Source organism: Lissotriton vulgaris, chromosome 6, assembly GCF_964263255.1.
Source record: "Lissotriton vulgaris chromosome 6, aLisVul1.2, whole genome shotgun sequence".
In the NCBI taxonomy this organism is placed as follows: domain Eukaryota; kingdom Metazoa; phylum Chordata; class Amphibia; order Caudata; family Salamandridae; genus Lissotriton; species Lissotriton vulgaris.
Window position 1 is genome coordinate 703,415,381 of NC_141694.1, and position 20,628 is coordinate 703,436,008.

General features: G+C 46.5%; 1 protein-coding gene across 1 annotated transcript in view; it reads right to left on the reverse strand.

Moving 5' to 3' along the window:
* Window positions 1–20,628, reverse strand: part of NR2E1 (nuclear receptor subfamily 2 group E member 1) — a 119,688-nt gene that overhangs the window by 2,406 nt on the left and 96,654 nt on the right. The window contains exons 5-8 of the mRNA XM_086925684.1: window positions 10,755–10,904; window positions 3,882–3,978; window positions 3,343–3,492; window positions 1,889–1,994 (exon numbers count right to left, since the gene is read on the reverse strand). Of these exons, the coding sequence (XP_086781810.1) occupies window positions 1,889–1,994; window positions 3,343–3,492; window positions 3,882–3,978; window positions 10,755–10,904 (503 nt within the window). The remainder of the gene's footprint in view (window positions 1–1,888; window positions 1,995–3,342; window positions 3,493–3,881; window positions 3,979–10,754; window positions 10,905–20,628) is intronic.

Genomic DNA, 20,628 nt, shown 5'->3' on the forward strand with positions numbered 1-20,628 from the left:
GTTTTGCGCTGCTTTGTGTCACTTTTCCATACAAACCAACACAAATAGCAATGTGCTTTGGTTTGTGAATCACAAAAAAATGTTTAGCGCCAGTTTAGTGTTACAAAAGTAACACTAAACCTTTGAGAATCTGGGGCTAAGTATTCAACCAATACTCTTTATTTAGCAACATCTGCTATTATAACCTGTAAGAGTGGTAAGAAATGTAGTCACTTTAATACGGTGATCATTAGTGGAACTTTGCCAACAAAGATGGACTGCTCCTTTGACTGTGGGAACATTTTATTTGTAAAAAAGATATTTACCAAAAACATGACATTTTCCGCATAATTAGGGGTTTGTTGCATGTACCATTGAATCTACTACATAATCTGCAGATTTCAGCCACAAAAAATTTTTCTAGCTCAAACAAATCTAAAGCAGCTAAAAATATGGCAACACGTGTAGTTGTGCAGCTGAAAGTCATTCGTAAAGCTTGGTCACATTTCTGTTGCTCATTTCTATATTTGGGTATCAAAGTGGTACTACTGAGGTGAGACTTTTGCCCAGATAATGTTAACGTGTAATAAAGATACAATAATGAGTTAATGATACCAAATGTGCCCCATCAAGCCTCATAATTTGCCTTTTCTTGATGCATAATTTAGTCAACCCTGCTGCAAAATGTGTCCTCCCCCGTGGCATAATTCCAGTGACCCTGGTTTGAATATTTATATAATAGCAAGGATTTCACATTTGATTCTTATAGAAATAAATATATTTTAGAGTCAAAAAGTGCTTATCCCCACACCACTTGTAGGTTCTATAAATTTCACAAGAAGTATCTAGTCGTTACTCAGTTCTACACAATCAGTTAAACATAAATTTATTTACAGTGATGACCGTCAAGTCATATACTGATACATGAAAATGTCCTGTGTGCCAGACGTTTTGATAAGAATGATTGCATAACTAATCAAAAACCTTGTGAATTTTGATATACCTGCCATGTGCCAAGATACTAATTTAGTGCATCAAAGTTTGCACAGAGTTTAATAAGACTGTGATAAATGCAAACTGTAAATTTGACAATTATAGTTGTCTATCGGGCAGTATATTTCCCAAAATACATACATTTAGAAACCCTGCTATTCTGGGTCCAAATATATTTCTAAGTGTTTACATCAATGCTGTTCATCTGGCAGGAGAATCCAGTAAATCTCCAGCCAAAAATGGTAGACATCTCATCTTTTGAAAGGCCGCAACACTAACCACCAAAAGCCAATTAGCCTTTTCAAATCTTCCAAGTTAACTTAAAAAACTTATGATCCATAAATAATATAATTTGGCCGAATAATTGATGAATTTACTGTAAATCTGAATCATTACGATTCTGTAAATTCCTCCTCCACTATGATGTGAATCTTACCAAGAATAATTGTAATGTTACTTTGGCCCAGAAATCAGGTAATTGTGGCGCATGAAAATGACTAAACTATTACCAAAAAGATGTTAGTATGGCTCAAATATTCTTTCAATTGATGATGTTCCTATTTGGAGCAAGCTACTCATCAAACCCTCAAAAGAGGTTAATATAGCAGGAACGATATGGCCCTCATGCACCTCCTTTTACCACAAGGATGCTGGAACAACAATTCTTTGTTCCAACGTCCATCAAAATTGCATTACATTTGAATATTCAAAGCAATCACCCTTAATCGCATGCCCACTTATAGCTTTCCAGAAAGTCAAAGTTTTTTATGCAAGATGAATCCCTGCACTATCGTTATATGGAAAAGTATTACTTTGTAAAGGGAAAGCAACACATATTTGTACTTTTGAGAAGTTTGGGTTTGGTTTGTGGATTCTTCAGACCTCCGTGTAGACATTCCAAATTCAGTCGACTTACCTGGTGTGGATGTAACTGTTGAGGGTGAGCTGAGCTTCGTCTTGAAGAGATGCGATCGCAGCCGCATTCCGAATACTTCTTAGTTCCGAACCGCTGTGTGTAGGCACTGTAAGACAGATGGATTTGCAGTCAATAGATTGACACGCCTATTGGAGCACATGCTCTTTGGCCAACAGTTAGTGTGCTCTAGAAATTCACAAATTCAGCAGAATCCAAATTACCACCAGAACTTACTGGACCTATGTAGTTAAAGTTTGGTCATACTCTTCCCATCTGTGCTAATACCTTATTTGTGGTGTAATGTTATATGTGGTAATACGGAATAGGCTATACATATGTCGGCCAAAAAAAATCAACATATGTCCAAATCACAGGCATTACCAGGCTATTGATACAACAACGGTTGGTTGCGCTCCCAGAATGGGGCAACTATATTACCACATCTGATTATTCTTTGCAGATTTAAAACCTTAGGGCCTGATTCATGACGGTACTTACGTGTAGTAAAGTTACAGTTTTTCCCTTAGGCGGACAATATTCTAATGAGTGTTCTGCAAAGCACCTATTGCCCGATTCACGTGCCCAGCCCCTTTACAAAAAAAGGTATAGTTGGGCCCATAAAGACATCATAAAATCTCTTCCCAATTATATTGCAATACCTGAAATATTGTGAGCGACCTGAAAAGTGTGATCTAGTACAAAGACCGTTTCTTCTCCTTAGATAAGCAAACAAAGGCAGATTGGTATTCAGCGGTGCCTTTTATTTTTCACTTAAAATGATGTAACGTGAAATATTGCAAACGAGCAAAACATTTCATATTGAGCGAGAGAGAAGGAGAAATCTTAAAAGAAATGTAGAAAACCTATGAACTGTCTTGCTTTTGGTTCTTACAAAAAAATGTAACACTAGAAATGTATTATGTATTGTAAGTAAGAGAGCTGAAACATCTTCCAAGAAATGTTGACAAAAAATTGATGTTCATTTTTTTTACCTTTTTCAAATGAACCTTTACAATTTCAAACAATGCAATGATGTTCAGTAGTGGCTTTTAAAATAACATTGGTAAAATGCTCTTAATTTTCAGAGTAACTTTTGAAGTGACTATAAAAGCTTTAGTTCTTCTTGCCACCGCTCTGATCCCCCCCTGCCCAACGCCTATGCGCGAACGCTGCCTTGGTTTCTGAAGACCACTGAATTAGTAGGATTGTGTTGGTTAGCAGCCCCTTTCAGTTGCGTATCAAGAGTGCCATCAGCCTCCTGGCACAGAAAGTAAAGTAGGCCCACATGAACCCTTCCTCCCTGGGTTGGTAGTAATATGCATAAGTGGGGTGCAGTGAACACCTCAGACCACTTGGCCTTAGGACCACTACACCTGGACCACCATTGATAGCTCCGCCCATACTCCTGGTGACTGCACAACAGGAGGTCATCGAGTAGGGTCAATGGAACGTACCGGCTTTGAAGGTGACAATGCATTTGAGGCAGGCGAATTCTGTGGCGTCAAGCCGAAGCTGTCGAAACCTGGCCACGACCTCTTGCAGTGCTTGGATTTCTGAGAGTATCTTGTTGAGCTTCTGTGAATCGGTATTGTCATTGTTCATGCCTGGAACAGAAATTTGAAGCACGTATTGAAACATGAACCCCGTTCTCCTGTTAAGCACCATTTTCTGTCAAGGACCTCTGGGTTCGATATCTATTAAATTGTCACTCTTGGATATCCGATTCCCCGCCGCCTGGCTGTGTTTTATGACAGTTAATATCAAATCTTTCACTAGGATGGTACAAACACAGCAATTTGCATTTGAATAATAATGCAGGCAGTCATGAATACAACAAGAAAACACTATTTGCATATAAATGTGGATCTATAAATGACAGGTATACTCAATTGTTCAGAGGGATTTGTTATTCCTCGCATGTTGTTCTTTTTTTTCTCTAGTGTATTTTAATGTTAATTTCTGCAACAAAATCATCAAATTGAGCAGTCCTTACCAGATACAGCAAGTAGAGTGTTCGCATCAACTGGAATGGCCCATTGTGCTATCCCCAGAACAAACAGCTCTCTCCACGCATCTTCCAAAAGCATCAGCTGTCAAAGAATAGATCAATTATGAATTTAAGCCAACTTCAATCTGCACATGTCCATTATTATCAATACAGCGGCCAAACTTCTTTTTTTTAATTCTTGTTGTTTTAGATCCTGAACATTTTACTTCTTTCTCTATTTTTGTCAGCAACTACATTTAGGAGAGCGGGTCAACCACACAAAGAGCGATCAAGATGGTGCACATCTGCTTCATGATGTGCATTTTTATTCATGAGCCTCCTCCCAGCCCTAAACACACTTTAGTTCATCTGTATCGACAGTTTCTTTATTGCCCCGGAAGGCCAGATCCATGGCAGTCAGGATATCCACAGATTAGCATACAACGAATCTACATAGAAATGATTTATATAGCTAGCGGTTATCCTGAATATCTGACATGGACCTGTCTGTGCTATTCATTCACTTTGCACCCCAGATCTTTGACATCCTAAAATGGAAATTGTCAAGAAAACTTAGTGAGTACTAAAATACTATTATCTCGATTCAAATGATTTCTTTTTAGGTAATTAGCAAACTGATACAGTTACATGAAGGTGATTTGGATGCCATAACGGATGCATTCCCATTGCATGTTGCATTCAGAGTACAGGAGAGGACAAAACAGGATTTCTTATAATTCTGGACTAGGTGATGCTGCTGTGGTAAATAGGAGGTCTTCTGCCAGTTGGGGCTCCTCCACTAAGGCGGAGGAGCGTCGCCCCACTGCTTTGCAGCACTGAAATAAAGGAAAAACAAAATGATAATAACTGGAGGTTGTTAACATTTTTTATTCTTGCTGCGGCAGCTTTGTGGGCGGGACGTGGCTGCTCTGATGACAGGAGCACGGGGAGGAGTGGTGGCACACTGTAAGTACGCATGACTGTTTGGCAAGATGTCTGGGGCCGGCCAAACAGTCATGCACACTTTGCTTGTTCTCCACCCAGGCAGCATCACAGCCTGGATGGAGAACATGCTCAGGCTCCCACTGCCTATCCGAGTGCCGAACCACGGCGCTCAGACCAATGATTGGCTAAAGGGAGCCTGGGTGCTTCCTGTTCCATTCCGGCCGGGAGAGATGACGGAGAACGCTGCTAGGAGGTACTTTCCCCCCCCCCCCCCTTTTTTTTTTTACACCCACTTACCCCCATCCCCCATCTGTGCGGCCACCACTGTGGCCTGGCAATTTATCTGTACCGAATCTACATGATCTTTTCTACTTTCATATCCTACAGGATCCAGAAGAAACATAGATGGTTGGATCCAGTAGCACAGTGGACTGGAAAGGATGCTCACATGTAAAATATTATTTGCCAGCATAGACCTGTTGCATTTCCCAGAACAGTGTAAAGTGCTTTGCCAAACTGACAAGTACACTGATTATTTGTGCAATAATGCCACATTGCATTTAATTGACTGCAGGGGATACCCTAGTGTTAGGTCTATCTTGTGAGACAGTTGCTACATGCATGGAAGAATTAGGACTCGTAGAGAAGCCTGTTACCTTGGATTATCATATTGTAACACAAGGAGAAAGGCTGAGTGTACCCCATACATTGGAGTACCAACGCAACACTACCATTGGACCTGGGTGTTACTCTTACCCACTTAAGTGCCAAATAGTTTTCTTCACATAAACTTTGCAACCCTGAAAGAAAATGGGGAGAATGACAATACAAATATTACTGCTTCCATGAAATGGGAACAGATCCATTCTTGAGCAGTCTGTGGATGTGTAACAGAATTACTTTGATCTTCCTGAGACACATTATGAGGTGGGGCACCCAAAGTCTTTTTTCAACTTGGGAGACAGAAGTAGATATTATGCCAATGGCCTGTAAGATTTGGGTAGCACTTGCTGGAGCTGAATTCTTGGCTCCATTTGGCGTTGATGTGCCCCTCATTGAGAGGTGTCCTTTATGGACCGTGGGCATAGTTTAAACATCATCACTTCAGGAAATAGGATGTCATACTGAAGCCTCTTTCTGTCTCTTCAATTGTTGGTCTGGGCCGTCTGATACTTTTGCTCTTCTAAGCCTAGTTGTAATATTGCCCTCATGTGGGTGTGTGGCCCTATTTTCTCAAAACATGGGTTTACCATGACCTTCTTGTATAACTATTCATCCAATTGCTCATGATCAATTTCCTAGATCCCTTAGTGGTACGTGAACCAAGTACAAGGTGGGCAAGAGTTGTGTATGACTGTTGAAAGATATGAGTGGAAGACTTTGTACTGCTTGGTAAGTCCTCATACTATAAGAACGGTTATAAGGAAGAGGGTAAAGTAGCAATGCTCTGATTACTTACCAGTAATTCTCACTACACTGAGTAGTTATACATTTCTCAATATCCTAGTCTACTCCCTCTTTCCTCCTACGCTGTCCGGATTTAAACCTTGTGGTACTGCTTCAGTATTTCAAGCACGTCTTACGGGACAAAGATAAATATTTAAGTACTAATGCAAGGTGAAGGTTAATAAATCTTGTTGGCCTGCTTCTGATACATGGCTCATCCTCATAACATGAAGACTGTGGAGACAGAGAGTAGGAGAGAAGGGTTCAGTGTAATAGGCACTGCTAGAGGGTGTTCGGAACAATCATGGCGCATCTATGCTATGGCGGCTTCTCCGCATAGCCCCACTGATCTCTGAGCAGTTTAAAAAGGAAAAATAAAATGGTAATGCAATGTTATTATCACTTTATCTTTTCGTACTTGCTCATTTTTAGGAGCAGGCCACTCTCTAAGTGCACATGACCGTTGGGCCATCCAAACAGTCAAGCACATCTTGCATGTTTCCATGTACAGGCTCATAGTACCCGTCTGTGCGCCAAACCACGGCGCTCAAACCAATCACAACATTGCTGTCATGGTGACAGCAGCAACGTGATTGGTTTAGGGGAGCCTGTGTGCTTCCTACTTCGGACCGGGAGTCAGAAGAGACGAGGAGAGGTGGCGACCGTACCCAGGTAAGTGATTATTCTTTACATTCCTTCCCCCAATCCCACCTGCCCCGCTCAACCACCCCCCTTCGGTTCCAGCCACCACTTCATCTATCTGAGGTTTTCTGTAAGTATTTAACACTTGCAGATTCATAGTAGGTTATTTGTTACAGAATTGTATGCACAAATATCGTCTGGCATTAATATTGTGTCCTAAATATCATTTACAAAAATATTGTCCCATTGGATGTAGACTGTCTATTGATTCACTTCAATGGGACAACATTTTTGTATATGATATTTAGGGAACAATATTTATGACAGACTATATTCTGACAACCATCTTTTGGTACCACACTACTATAGTGAGAATGTACCCCATAGTATGCGTTAATTATTTCAGTGTGAGAAACCCTTGAAGTGGGCGAGGGTAATTCCTCAGGTAAATTCAGCATACCGGTTCACATTTCCTCACATCAGGGTCTATTCACAAAATGTTTTCCTTGATTAAATGCGTCTTACTCCTGAAAAATTCAGCAGTAAATCCCACTTCAGCCAGTAAGTAGGAAGTGACCAACTACTCACAGAAAAAGCTTTGGGAATCGGGTCCTTAGCGCAGGACATCATTTCTCACTCCTGCAGAACTGTTCTTTTCAGTAGGATAAGGGGCTTCAAATACTGCCCCAAACTTTACCTCTGCTTAATGTAAATGGACTCAGCCTCTTTAACACATATCCCAATAACATGCTACCTCTAGAAGGTTAATCCTCTCTCCTACCGCCTCTATCAAGTCACCAAAGGGACACTTCTTCCAACAATAATATCAAAACTCTTTTGCAACACCTATGTTGGACATGAATTTCCTGACGAAATCTTCTCAAAAATGTTCATACATGTAAACAATAGAAATCCACAACTATGAACTTTACTAAAGGAGCAGTGTTTGAAAAGAAATTTGGGCTGTACATATACTAGTTAAAGTTTGAGTTCCCAGACATTATCATTCTGATAGAAGTACAAATGCCACTCCGATTTGATGAAACCATGTTCTTCCTACCTGGAATGCTAACTCTCCGCTCCACTGATCTCTTGTTTTTACAAAGTTTTTGCAACATTTATATGAGGGTTTATAATTGCTGTGAAAGTCCAGCCCAGCCGCCATTTTTAATATAGCTATTGGGATGATTGTTGAGGTCCCAGCCCATGTGATAAAGGCCAAACATGACTCCTAATCATTGCCAGTTAGCTGTGCAAACACACATCTGAAGTTTGGGACACCAATTCCACCCTCACCCCTGACGTGGCCTTCATCACAGAGACCTGGCTTACCCCTGCATAAGCCTGGATATTGTCACAGCAACACCCAGTATCTACAAGATGAAACACCACAACCGCACCAACAGACACGGAAGCGGCATCGCACACAAGGAAACCATCATCTGTACGACCACCTAAGATGAAACCACGCCGTTCATGGAACACCTGAATTTCCAGCCCCATACCGATGACAAAACCACCATCAGAGGCACCCTCACATACAGACCCCAGGACCACAAACTGGCCAAAGCGACGCCATCGCAGAATTTATCATCCTGCTCGCTATTGATTCTGAACACTTCTTCCTCCTGGGAGACCTAAACTTTCACCTGGATGACCTCAAAGTCATCAACTCCACCGACCTTCTGGAATGCATGGACAACCTCGGCCTCATGTAGGCTGTCTCAGACCGCATGCACAGACCTGGTCACACTTGGACCCCATTCTCAGTTCCAGCAACTGAATTCGATACAGCCACACAACGGAACTCACCCGGTCCGATCATTCCATCATACACTTTACCATCACTGGATCCCCCCACATCACATCTTTCTGTAGCTAGGCCACGGTCACTCATCACCAATGGACTGATGCCCTCCACCTCTCCCAGCCTGAAACCTTCACCAGCCTGAAGCAGGCTGTAGAGAACTTCAACGCCTGGATCACCTGCACCGCTGACCGAGTCGCCCCCACCAAACCAGCCAGAACGCACTTATCCACCAAACCAGCCAGCTCGTACACCCTGGAACTCTGCGCTATGAAACACAGATGCAAAAACTGGATAGAAAATGTCTCTCCTGCAGATACAACAGTGATTGAGCAATCCATGTCTGCCCACAACAATTACCACCAACTACTCAATAGCCGTGGAAAAGAAAGCCACGACACACTGCATCGAAACCAGTGCCAACCAGACTAAGGAACTCTTCACCATCGTCCAAGAGTTCACCTGCCAATCAGAACTCTGCGATTCTCTTGCAGACTACTTCCACAACAAAATAGCCACCATATGCAGAAACATATATATCCCCAAGCCACCGACCTCCTCAGCATCCCCACTCCCACAAAAACTAGCTAGCGATCACCCGCTCACCACATGGGAACAACTCAACACAGCAAACATCAATGCCTTAATGAACTCCATCCACTGAGGAGCACCAACCAACCGGTGCCCCCATAAACTCCCCAATCTCGGGAGCAACAAGATAAGCCAATAACTCATCACCTCCATCACCGAACACCTGGTGAGAAATAACCTTCCAGACCCCTCCCAATCAGGATTCAGAAGCCCTCAAAGCACCAAGGCTGCCCTGATCGCTGCAACACACGACATCCGCACCCTACTCGACAGAGGGGAATCAGCCACCCTGATCCTTCTTGACCTCTCCGCTGCCTTCGACACCGTCTCCCATCACAGACTCAACTGACTGCTCCAGATCGGAATCAAACACAACACCCTCAGATGGATGGCATCCTTCCTCTCGGGCGCACAAAGAGAATATGTCTCCCTCCCTTCACCTCACAGTCCAAGTGAACCATCTGCGACGTCCCGCAAGGCTCGTCCATCAGTCCCACCCTCTTCAAAATCAACATGACGCCGCTAGCATACATCATCAGAGCCCACGACATCAACATCTTCTCCTACACTGATGACACCCAGCTCATCCTTTCACTCAGTGGACCCCATTATGACGAAAACCAACTTTTACAACTGCATGAAGAATGTCTCAGCCTGCATAAAAGTCAACACAAACAAAACCGAAGTACTGATTTTCGGCAGCCACACTTTCCTCTGGACGATTCCTGGGGGCCATCTGAACTCAAACCGACCCCCACTCCGAAAGATCACACCCGCAACCTCTGCATTATCCTGGACAGCGAACTCTTAATGAAATGATAGGTCAATGCGGTCTCATCAGCCTGCTTCGACACGCTCTGCAAAATTTTCAAATGGCTACCCACCCGAACCAGGAAAATAGTGCTGCAAGCCCTCATGACCAGCCGTCTGGACTATGGAAACGCACTATAAGCAGGCACCACTGGAAAACTCATAAGACTCCAGACAATCCAGAACTCAACAGCCAGACTGATCCTCAACCTGCCCAAAAGGCGACACATTTCCCAGCACCTGAGAAAGCTCAGTTGACTCCCCATCCACAAGACATACCATGCCAAGCTCCTGACCCATGACTACAAAGCCCTTAACCAAAGACCGGCATACATGAACCACCGCCAATTCTTCTACTAGCCACCCAGAAACCTATGCTCCGCTCACCTCGCCCTCACACAGACACCATGCATCCACCAGCACACACCGAAGGACGATCCTTCTCCCACCTTACTGCCAAATCCTTGAACGCCCTTCCCTTCCACCTTCGAACAGCACCCTCATTGGCAGACTTCAGAAAGGGACATTGCTATATAAGAATTTGATTGATTAGCGGCAGGCGTCTTCCAGCAGAACCATATGTCTCTAAAACAGTGACTTTCACATTGGCAATTTTACGCACATGCTTTTGTACCCACCTGATCTTGTAGCGATAGCGTGGAAAAGGCAGGAACGCTCTTGGCCCACTTGATGCTCATAAACAGGAGCCTGGCAGCCGATTCACAGACAGACTCCGTCGCTACTTCATACAGGTACATAGCAGGTGCTCCGCTGACTTCATGAGGATACTACACATACAGGGGGACATGAACAGCTGTAAGCTCTGCAGATTCCGTTCATTTTTATACAGCTTTTCCAAGCCTACTCTGGATTACATTGTATTGTAGCATTTGTACTGTGCTTCATACCCCTAAAAGAGGCAAAAAACAACTATGACGGTTCACAAAACATCACCGATGTTCTCTTGCTGTGTTTTATCTTTCACTGTACAGTGCTGAGTATATTTGCAATTATTGGTAGCCTTATGTGGCAGCAAAGAGTCATATTATATTCCCCGCGTTCATGTATTTTAGACTCTGTTATTATTATTATTATTAAACAGTTTTGTATAGCACGTGGTCACCCTGGAGCATTCCAGCGCTTCACCAAACAGAGTAACAACAAGGACAGAACGGAGGCAAGGAGCTTAGCAGAAGAGGAAAGTTTTCAGTTGTTTACGGAAACGTAAGAGACATGGTTCCGAGCGTAAACCTAGGGGGAGGGAGTTCCAAAGGTTTGCAACATTTACGGAGAATCTCCTTTCTCCTGATCGGGCCTTTTTGACCCTGGGGACCACGATAAGATGTTGTTGGTCAGAACGTAAAGTTCTACTGGCTTTATACGGGGTCACCATCTTTTGAAGGACGGGGGGGCCTTTGCCTTGCAAGATTTTATGCGCAATGCAGAGGGATTTAAATTTCACCCTTTCTCGTACTGGCAACCAGTGTAGCGCCCTCAGTGCTGGTTTGGCCGATCGTGACATGGGGATGTTATGAAGCATTCGTGCCGCCGCATTCTGAACTTGTTGAAGTTTGTTCAGAGTGATCTCGGGGGCACCCAGGTAGATCGCATTACTAAAGTCTAATCTGGACATGATCAGACCCTGGATTAAAAGCTTCTGAGATAGAAAAGGAATCAAGGGCAGCACTTTACGCACCGATCGGAGGAGGCCAAAGCAGACACCCGCTAGTTTGGAGGCCTGGGTCCTAAAGGAGAGATCTTGCTCCAACCACATACCCAGGCTCTTGATCTCGACCTTGGGTTTAGGAGGGGATCCCAGGCAGCTGGGCCAGGCCGAGCAGGGGAGTGAGGGATTTTTCAGTCCCATCAGCATTATCTCCGTTTTTGAGCCATTCAGCTTTAATGCTGAATCCCCCATCCAAGAGTGGACTTTGGAAAGGCAAGAATGTAGCACCTGGGAATTGTCCGTGGTTTGTGAGAGAGCGAACACCAGCTGGGTGTCGTCGGCATAGCTCACGATCTTGATGTTAAATGGAGCCACCACATCCTCCAAGGGGGCCATGTACACATTAAATAATGTGGGGCTCAGGGAGGAGCCCTGAGGCACGCCACAGTGGAGGTGGGTGGATGCCGATCGTGCGCCCCCTTCCCAGACCTGGAAGGTCCTTTCGCTGAGGAATGACCTCAGCCATTTCATCGCTGTCCCCCTCACTCCGGCATCTGACAGTCGCTGGAGTAGCACTCGGTGGTTGACAGTGTCGAACGCTGCACTGAGATCCAGGAGGATCACTGCCACTGATCCTCCTGAATCCAAGATGCAGCGTGCCTCCTCCGTGACTGCCAGCAAGGCGGTGTCAGTGCCTTGGCCTGGGCGAAAGCCTGTTTGGGAGCTTCTCAGCACTCTGTGATTTATTCAATCTGAATACTGGGCATGTCTTTAAATTAGGCACCACAGCGCACCTGTAACTGGATGCACTAGGCGGAGAATGGGATAGTGCTCTTCATTACAATAAATGTGCTGTCCCAATGCAGCTGCAAATATGTTCCTCTCCTGGGGTAGCGCATTAGTGAAACACAGACTGCCTTTTTGAAGCCTCAGTCCACCTCTCACTGTGCATGCGACAACCCAGCCTGCATTTAAAAGTAGGGCAGAGATTCCCATGCCGGTTGGTGCATGAGTGACTGTGCCCACCTGCAAGGGGATTACTGTGGGGTCCAATGAGTTCACTTTGGTGGGGCACCCTAGGGGGACATTGACTGAGCACCACTTCCATGTGGCGTACAGTCAGTGTACCTCCCCGCAGCTCCTTTGCCGCTGCATGCAAGTTTGTAATAAGACGGAGATATAAAAAAAGCAATGGGTTTCCTCATTTACCACGAGCAACGGCCCCATGCAAACGAGGGAATACCCCTTTTTTTTTTTACCAGAGTTTTATATAGCACATACTTAACCCGAATCGGGTATCAGAGTGCTTTACATAGCACCAGTTGCGTTACATGAGGACACATTCATTTTTTGTTAGGCACAGGGAGATTAAGTGATTTGCCCAGAATCACAGGATGTTCAGCGTCCGGCTCTTGTGATCGAACCAGTGCAACATATGCAGTGGTATGAGACATATTAGAACATTGGAATGTGGAGCACTCCATTGAATACAATGCAGTGCTCCATGCTTCTACGGGCCGGTAAAAGCCCGCACAGCAACATTCCAATGTTTTCACAAAGGCCTCTCGGAGCTCGGGGGGATTTAAATCCCCTCAGGTTCGAAAAGCCTTTGTTTTATTTGTTAGAACATTCTGCCCTCTAGTGGCAGAATGTTCTAATAGTCTTATAGCCCTTCGTAGCTGGGCTATACCTACTATTAAAGTCCTGTTTCCATGTTAAAGGCCCTCGCCTTTGGCTCAGGCCTTTAACGCTGTAGCGGGTCTTTAATAGCCAGTATAGCCTGCTACGGTGGGCTATAAGGCTATATTATAGGAGGGGCCGTAAAAGCATGTATGACCCCCTTATCCAGTATTTGGGGTGTCTTTCATAGATTCACATGCCTGAATCATTCCCCGTCGTCGAGACGGGAGCCTCCGGTAAATAAAAAAGTAATGTCCTATAGACATACATAGAGAGAATAGGCCTAAGGGCCTCCCCTTAGTAGCCTCTCTTTGTCCTTATGTAAAAAGGACCAAACTCTCACAGTCAGCCAATCAGCTCCGACCTCCCTCTAGAACCTTCCTGGGAGGAGCCTCAGTCCCTCAGATTTTCTACCGCACGTTGTGCTAGGGAGTCTCCAGCCTGAGCTCTCCTCAGGTTTCCTTCCAAATCATCTAACTTTCTTTGAAAGTGATTCTTCAATCTCAACTCTTCAAGGACTACTTCACTACACTCTTTTGGCAGTAAGTGTTTTCTTTCCACTGCTTTATTCCATGTCTGAATCACAGAAGAAAGCCCTTTTCAGGGCCTGCTCTTCATGTGGAAAGAAAAGGATCCATGTGGATGATCAGCATGACCTGTGCTTATATTGCCTTTACCCGGACCACGTCTCGGACAAATGCAGAATATGTAGAGCTTTCCCTAAAAAGACAGTGAGGGACAGGGAAGGTCGCCTTCTCATCTGGCTCGACAGGCTTAAGGACAGAGACACTCTGGAATCATCTGAAGGCAGTGTTTCCAAGTCCTCAGAAGTCTCTAAAAAGAGGCCTAGGGTAACTTCCCCTGGCCCCTCATACACTCCTCCTAAGAAGGCACACAAGAAGTCTTCAGAGGCAAGATCCACGACATCTTCAGTGTCTGTTCAGGACGATCAAACCTTTAAAAAGCCTGCTCTGTCATCTACCAGACATGCCCAGAGGACTACCTCAGTCACTACCACTGTGTCGACGACATCAGCGTCGTCGCCCTCCGCGTCGACGACGACGACTACATCCTCGTCATCAGGTAGACCTGTTTCCTCTGTTATTCTACTGACATCGTCGTCGACGACGAAGACCTTGTCGACGACGAAGACTACACCGACGACGACGTCGTTGACGAGCCCATCGTCGTCGAAGACGTTGCTAAAGAACCCACCGTCGACGACGAAGACGTCGACGAGGGAGTCGACGACGAAGACACCGTCGACGAAGACACCGTCGACGAAGACGTCGACGACGGGCTCGCCGTCGACGAGCGTACCGACGACGACAACATCGACGTCGAAGTCGTCGTCGGCGACCAAGGTACCGTCGACCACCCCACCGTCGACGAGGACACCGTCGACGAAGGACTCGTCGTCGACGACAGACTCGTCGTCGAAGATGGCACTGTCTGAGCCATGGAAAAAATCCAGACTTGTGGAGGTGTCGGCCCTCACGCTACCGCCGTCGACGACACCCTCGACGACGACGGGATCAAATGCTACATCTGGCAAGACTACCAAACCACAAATTACCCCGGAAACAACGTCTCCGAGCAAAGTGGAAACGCAGCCACCTCAGGAAATCTTCCAAAGTGAAGAATCTGAAGAGGATGACCACCTGGGTCCCGCTACTTCTATCTCGGACCTTAATGTCAAATGCCAAAGCACTGATGAGGAACAGGAGGAGTTCACTTATCAGGAACAATCCGTCCACACTAGTGTCCGCACGGAGGTCACCCCCATGATATGCCTACCGGCGACTCTGGTCAATGACCTGCGGTTCCTTGTACAAGATTACAAGCAACGCTTCCCGGATGCGGACAGTGGGAATCAGACACCTGTGGTACAGACACCAGCGTCTGCCCCAAAACAGTCTCAACCTCTCCCTCAAACCCACCGTGACAAGGTCCAGCCTCAGGTGGTGGACTCCTCAGATGAGGATGAGGAGGAATTAGAGGAAGGAGAGGTCCAGGAGGTCCACTCGGACCAGGATGAGGAGGATGAGTATGTGGCGTCATCCCCAGCTTCACCACAACCACGCCAAGCGGACTCACCGCCTGTGGACATTGGCGGCCTCCACAAACTTGTGGAAAGGGCGGCGAAGAGATTCCATATGGTCGTGGAATCAACTGAAACGGAATGCTTCTTGCACGATTTCAAAGAGCAGCCGCAGAAATCGACTAAATCTATTCCAATTATAGAATTCTTGTGGGAGCAAGGCAAGAAATTAATGCTGACACCCGCTTCTGTACCAGCGGTTGTTCCACGCCTGGACAAGAAATACAAGGCCCCACTTACAGCGGCGGCTTGCCTCAATGGACACCCCAAACCTGATTCAGTGGTTATGCAGGCGGCCCAGAAGAACTCCCGCAACCCTTCCTCCCCGCTGTCCGCTCCTCCAGACAAAGAAGGCAGGAAGCTTGACACGATCGGGAAAAGATTCACAACAACGTCGGCCATGACCATTAAGGTGGCCAACTCCATTGCTTTGTTGGGACGTTACAATCGCCAACTTTGGGAGGACATAGCCCCTTATGTAAAGGAACTGCCTGACGCAGTCCAGGGTGAAGTCAAGGCTCTCCTGGTGGAAGGTCAAACTTCAGCTGCGGAAATAATTGACTGTGCTATTGACGCAGCCATGACTGGCTTCCGTCAGCTTGCTGGAGCTGCTGTTCTGCGCCGTCAAGGCTGGCTGAAAGCGACGTCGTTCCGCCAGGAGGTGCAATCGAAGGTACTGGACATGCCCTTCGACGGCCAGCATCTTTTCGGGGACAAGATCGACGAGGCACTGCAGACCATAAAGAAGGACACCGATACTGCCAGGGCACTGGGCACTTTGCAGTCGCGAAACCAGTCCTTTCGAGGCAACCGATCCAGAGGTCAGTCCTCTTATCGAGGTTCCTATCAGAACAGGTCCTCGTATTCCTACAATAACAAGACTCAATACCAGCACAAGCAACAACAAGGTCGTCAATCTTCATATGGAAGATCTAACTTCAGAGGCAAAAATCCCAAGAGGGGCACTGGCGGCCGCCAGTGACCGATTACTCCAGCCAGTCCTACCACCCTCTCCATCCTTTCAAATTGGAGGAAAGTTGACCCATTTCCTCACCAATTGGCTACACATCACCACGGACCGGTGGGTTCTCCAGATGATACGATTCGGCCATTCTCTCAAATTCACCACCATTCCTCCCAATACACCTCCCCGAAGACGGGCGCACAAACACCTACGCCTGCTTCTCCAGGAACTTTCTGTCATGCTACAGAAAGGAGCAATCGAATGAGTTCCTGCATCCTTAAAGGGGAAGGGGTTTTATTCCCACTTCTTTCTAGTACGTCAGAAGGAGAACAAGTGGAGGCCCATTCTAGACCTACGGGCGCTCAACGCCTTCCTGCGGAGCCAATCGTTCAGGATGGTGACGATCCAAGAAATCCTGGGCACTCTGGAAAAAGGAGATTTCATGACATCCTTGGATCTCCAGGATGCCTACTACCACATCCCCATCCTCAAGCGTCACAGAAAGTTCCTGAGGTTCGAGGTTGCAGGCCAACATTATCAGTTCAAAGTCCTGCCGTTCGGCCTCAAATCCGCACCGCGGATTTTCACAAAGTGCCTTGCACCGGTGGCGGCTTTTCTGCGTCAGCTGGGTCACCAAGTCTTCCCCTACCTAGACGACTGGCTGGTGAAGGCACCCTCACCAGAAGGCGCGGCCGAATCCTCCAGCGCCTGCACCAATCTTTTTCAGAGGCTGGATTTAACCCTCAATCTCAAAAAATCCTGCATTATACCTACGACAAGAATCACCTTCCTCGGGGCTACCTTGGACACGGAGTGCACAAGAGCCTTCCCCTCGAAGGAAAGGACGGACAAGATATTGTCTCTGGCCACGGCTGTGGCAACAAAGACACACCTCAAGGTACGGACTTACACGTCCCTCCTAGGAATGATGTCTTCCTGTATACTCCTCATCCCTCACTGCAGACTCAGGATGCGCCCGTTGCAGGAAGCTCTCACGAGCCAATGGACTCAAAGTACTGGCTCTTTCGAGGACGTTGTACGAATAACACCAAAAATATCCAGGGGTCTGGAATGGTGGAGGCGTCGCAAAAATCTAACCATAGGATTGCCGTTTCTCCTTCCGGCGACACCTCTGGTGATCACCACGGACGCCTCCCTGGAAGGATGGGGCGCTGTTCTCCAGGACCTTCGGATCAGCGGCAAGTGGGACGCTCAGGAAAAGCTGCTCCATATAAACCTTTTGGAGCTGAGGGCTGTATATCTTGCTCTACAGGCCTTCCTACCACGCATCCAGAACTCCCCAGTGCTCGTCAAAACAGACAACACCACGACGATGCACTATCTCAACAAACCGGGGGGGAACGCGTTCGCTCTCTCTATCACGCGAATCGCAGAAAATCTGGAACTGGCTGGTGCTACACGGAATCCAACTCAAAGCGGACTATGTACCCGGAAAAGACAATACCACCTCGGACGCCCTGAGCAGACAAACATCCCTCTCCCACGAGTGGGAACTGAGCGACGACGCTCTGGCTCACATCTTCTCTCAATGGGGAGTCCCAAGAATCGACCTCTTTGCCACCAGGGAGAACGCCAAATGCCCAAACTACGCAAGCTGGCATCCCCAACAAGGGTCACTGGGAAATGCTTTTTCCATCGGTTGGTTCAGCGTGTTTGCGTACGCTTTTCCTCCGTTTCCAATGATTCCGAGGCTCCTCAGGAAGATGAAGGCGGAGCCCTGTACCCTGATACTGATTGCCCCGTTCTGGCCGAGGCAACACTGGTTCTCGGATCTGCTTCGACTTTCCATCAGGTCACCGATTCGTCTGAGGCAGCAACCGAACCTCATAACGATGTCCAACAAACAGGTACAGCACCCGAACCTCCAATCACTCAAGTTATCGGCCTGGCTCCTGAGCACAGAGAGTTCTGTGACCTAAACATCCCACAGGACTGCAGGGATGTCCTGGCAAAAGCGAGAGCAGACAGTACAAACAAAACCTACTCTCTCAAGTGGAAAAGGTTCTGCATTTGGTGTTCAGACCAGGGCCTGCGACCACTCTCTGTCACCCCTGAACAGGTATTACCTTACCTCCTACATTTGGCACAGTCAGGACTGGCACATGCATCCATTAAGGTTCACCTGGCAGCTATCTCTAGGTTCACCAGAACTTTCACAGGACCTTCACTGTGGTCAAGTAGGCTAGTCAAGCAATTCCTGAAGGGGCTATACAGATCCTTTCCGAGGCCTCGGAAAGTCCCTCCGACATGGCAACTGAATCTGGTACTCTACCAACTCATGAGACGTCCATTTGAACCCATTCATCGAGCATCTATCAAACACATCTCCTGGAAAACGGCGCTCTTACTCGCTTTAACATCAGCCAGGAGAGTTAGCGAGCTGCAAGCATTGTCCATTCAGGAACCATATATGCAGTTCAGACAGGACAGGGTGGTGCTGAGACCGAACCCTAAATTCATACCAAAGGGGCCTTCGGACTTTCATCTCAATGAACCAATTGTCCTTAGGTCTTTCTTTGCGAACCCTGCCACAGCAGCAGAAAGAGCACTGCATTCTTTGGATCTCCAGAGATGCCTAAAGTTCTACCTGGATAAAACTAAGGCTCTCAGGAAGTCTTCACAACTGTTCGTGGCATACAGCAGACCAAGAATGGGCATGCCTCTTACGAAGCAAAGCATCTCAAGATGGATCTCCTCGGCGATTGCATTCTGCCACGACAAGGCCGGACGGCCTTTGACTGATCATGTTACTGCTCATTCCACCAGGGCAATGTCCACGTCAGCAGCACTGTTCGCTGGGGTGCCAATCTTGGACATATGCAGAGCGGCGACCTGGAAGTCACCGCACACTTTCTCCAGACACTACTGCCTGGATATCGAACTTCAGAAGGATGCGGCAGTGGGCCAGGCGGTGCTTCACCATCTCTTTCAGTGAGGTGAGCCTTCCTACATCCCGCCATCCAGGTATGCACATTCTTTGCTCTTGTGATGTTCCAACGATGCTGTCCCCATGTTATATGATAATATATGCATTGTCTAACATGTCTGTGGAGCGACTTTACATCACACATGTGCATATCTGATTGCTAGCTACTCTGATTCAGGCATGTGAATCTATGAAAGACACCCCAAATACTGGATAAGAAATGCGTTACTTACCTGTAACAGCAGTTATCCAGTATTGGTGTCTTTCATAGATTCACATGCAACCCTCCCGCCTCCCCTGGAAGGACTCACATCCCTCTCTAACAATATTACGCCAACCTAGCTGGGTGCGTACGAAAATCTGAGGGACTGAGGCTCCTCCCAGGAAGGTTCTAGAGGGAGGTCGGGGCTGATTGGCTGACTGTGAGAGTTTGGTCCTTTTTACATAAGGACAAAGAGAGGCTACTAAGGGGAGGCCCTTAGGCCTATTCTCTCTATGTATGTCTATAGGACATTACTTTTTTATTTACCGGAGGCTCCCGTCTCGACGACGGGGAATGATTCAGGCATGTGAATCTATGAAAGACACCAATACTGGATAACTGCTGTTACAGGTAAGTAACGCATTTCTTCTATAATACCAATGGGACACTGGGACATAAGAAGTAAGTGCAAACACCGGTTGCTCACTTAGGGCACTTACCATTCTGTCATTTCTAACTTATGCCACTTGTCTAGTGATGCTATTGCCTGTGATGTCATTGCTGGGCCAAAGTTCAAGTGATGTTATTTCTCGTGATATGTGTAAGGTTAATCAGTGGTTTTGAAACTTGAAAAATCCTACCTAATTTGCACTTTAGCAGGCACTTCTAGTGACGCAAATGATCCTAATGCATGAAAACAAAACACCACTTAAAAGAAAAAAAAAAAACGTACAAAACCCAGGGTCAGCTCCTCCGCTGTGGCGAAGGAGCATCGCCCCACTGCTGAAAGGCAGCAGACAAAAGAAAAATAGAATGACAAAATAATTTTATTGTCATTTTATTTTTCACTTCCAGCTGCAAAGTGTAGGCGGAGCAGTTCACACAGCAGGTGAGAGAAGTGGTAGGCACTGAAAGTGCGCATGTCGGTTTGGCCGGCCATCCACGGCTGGCC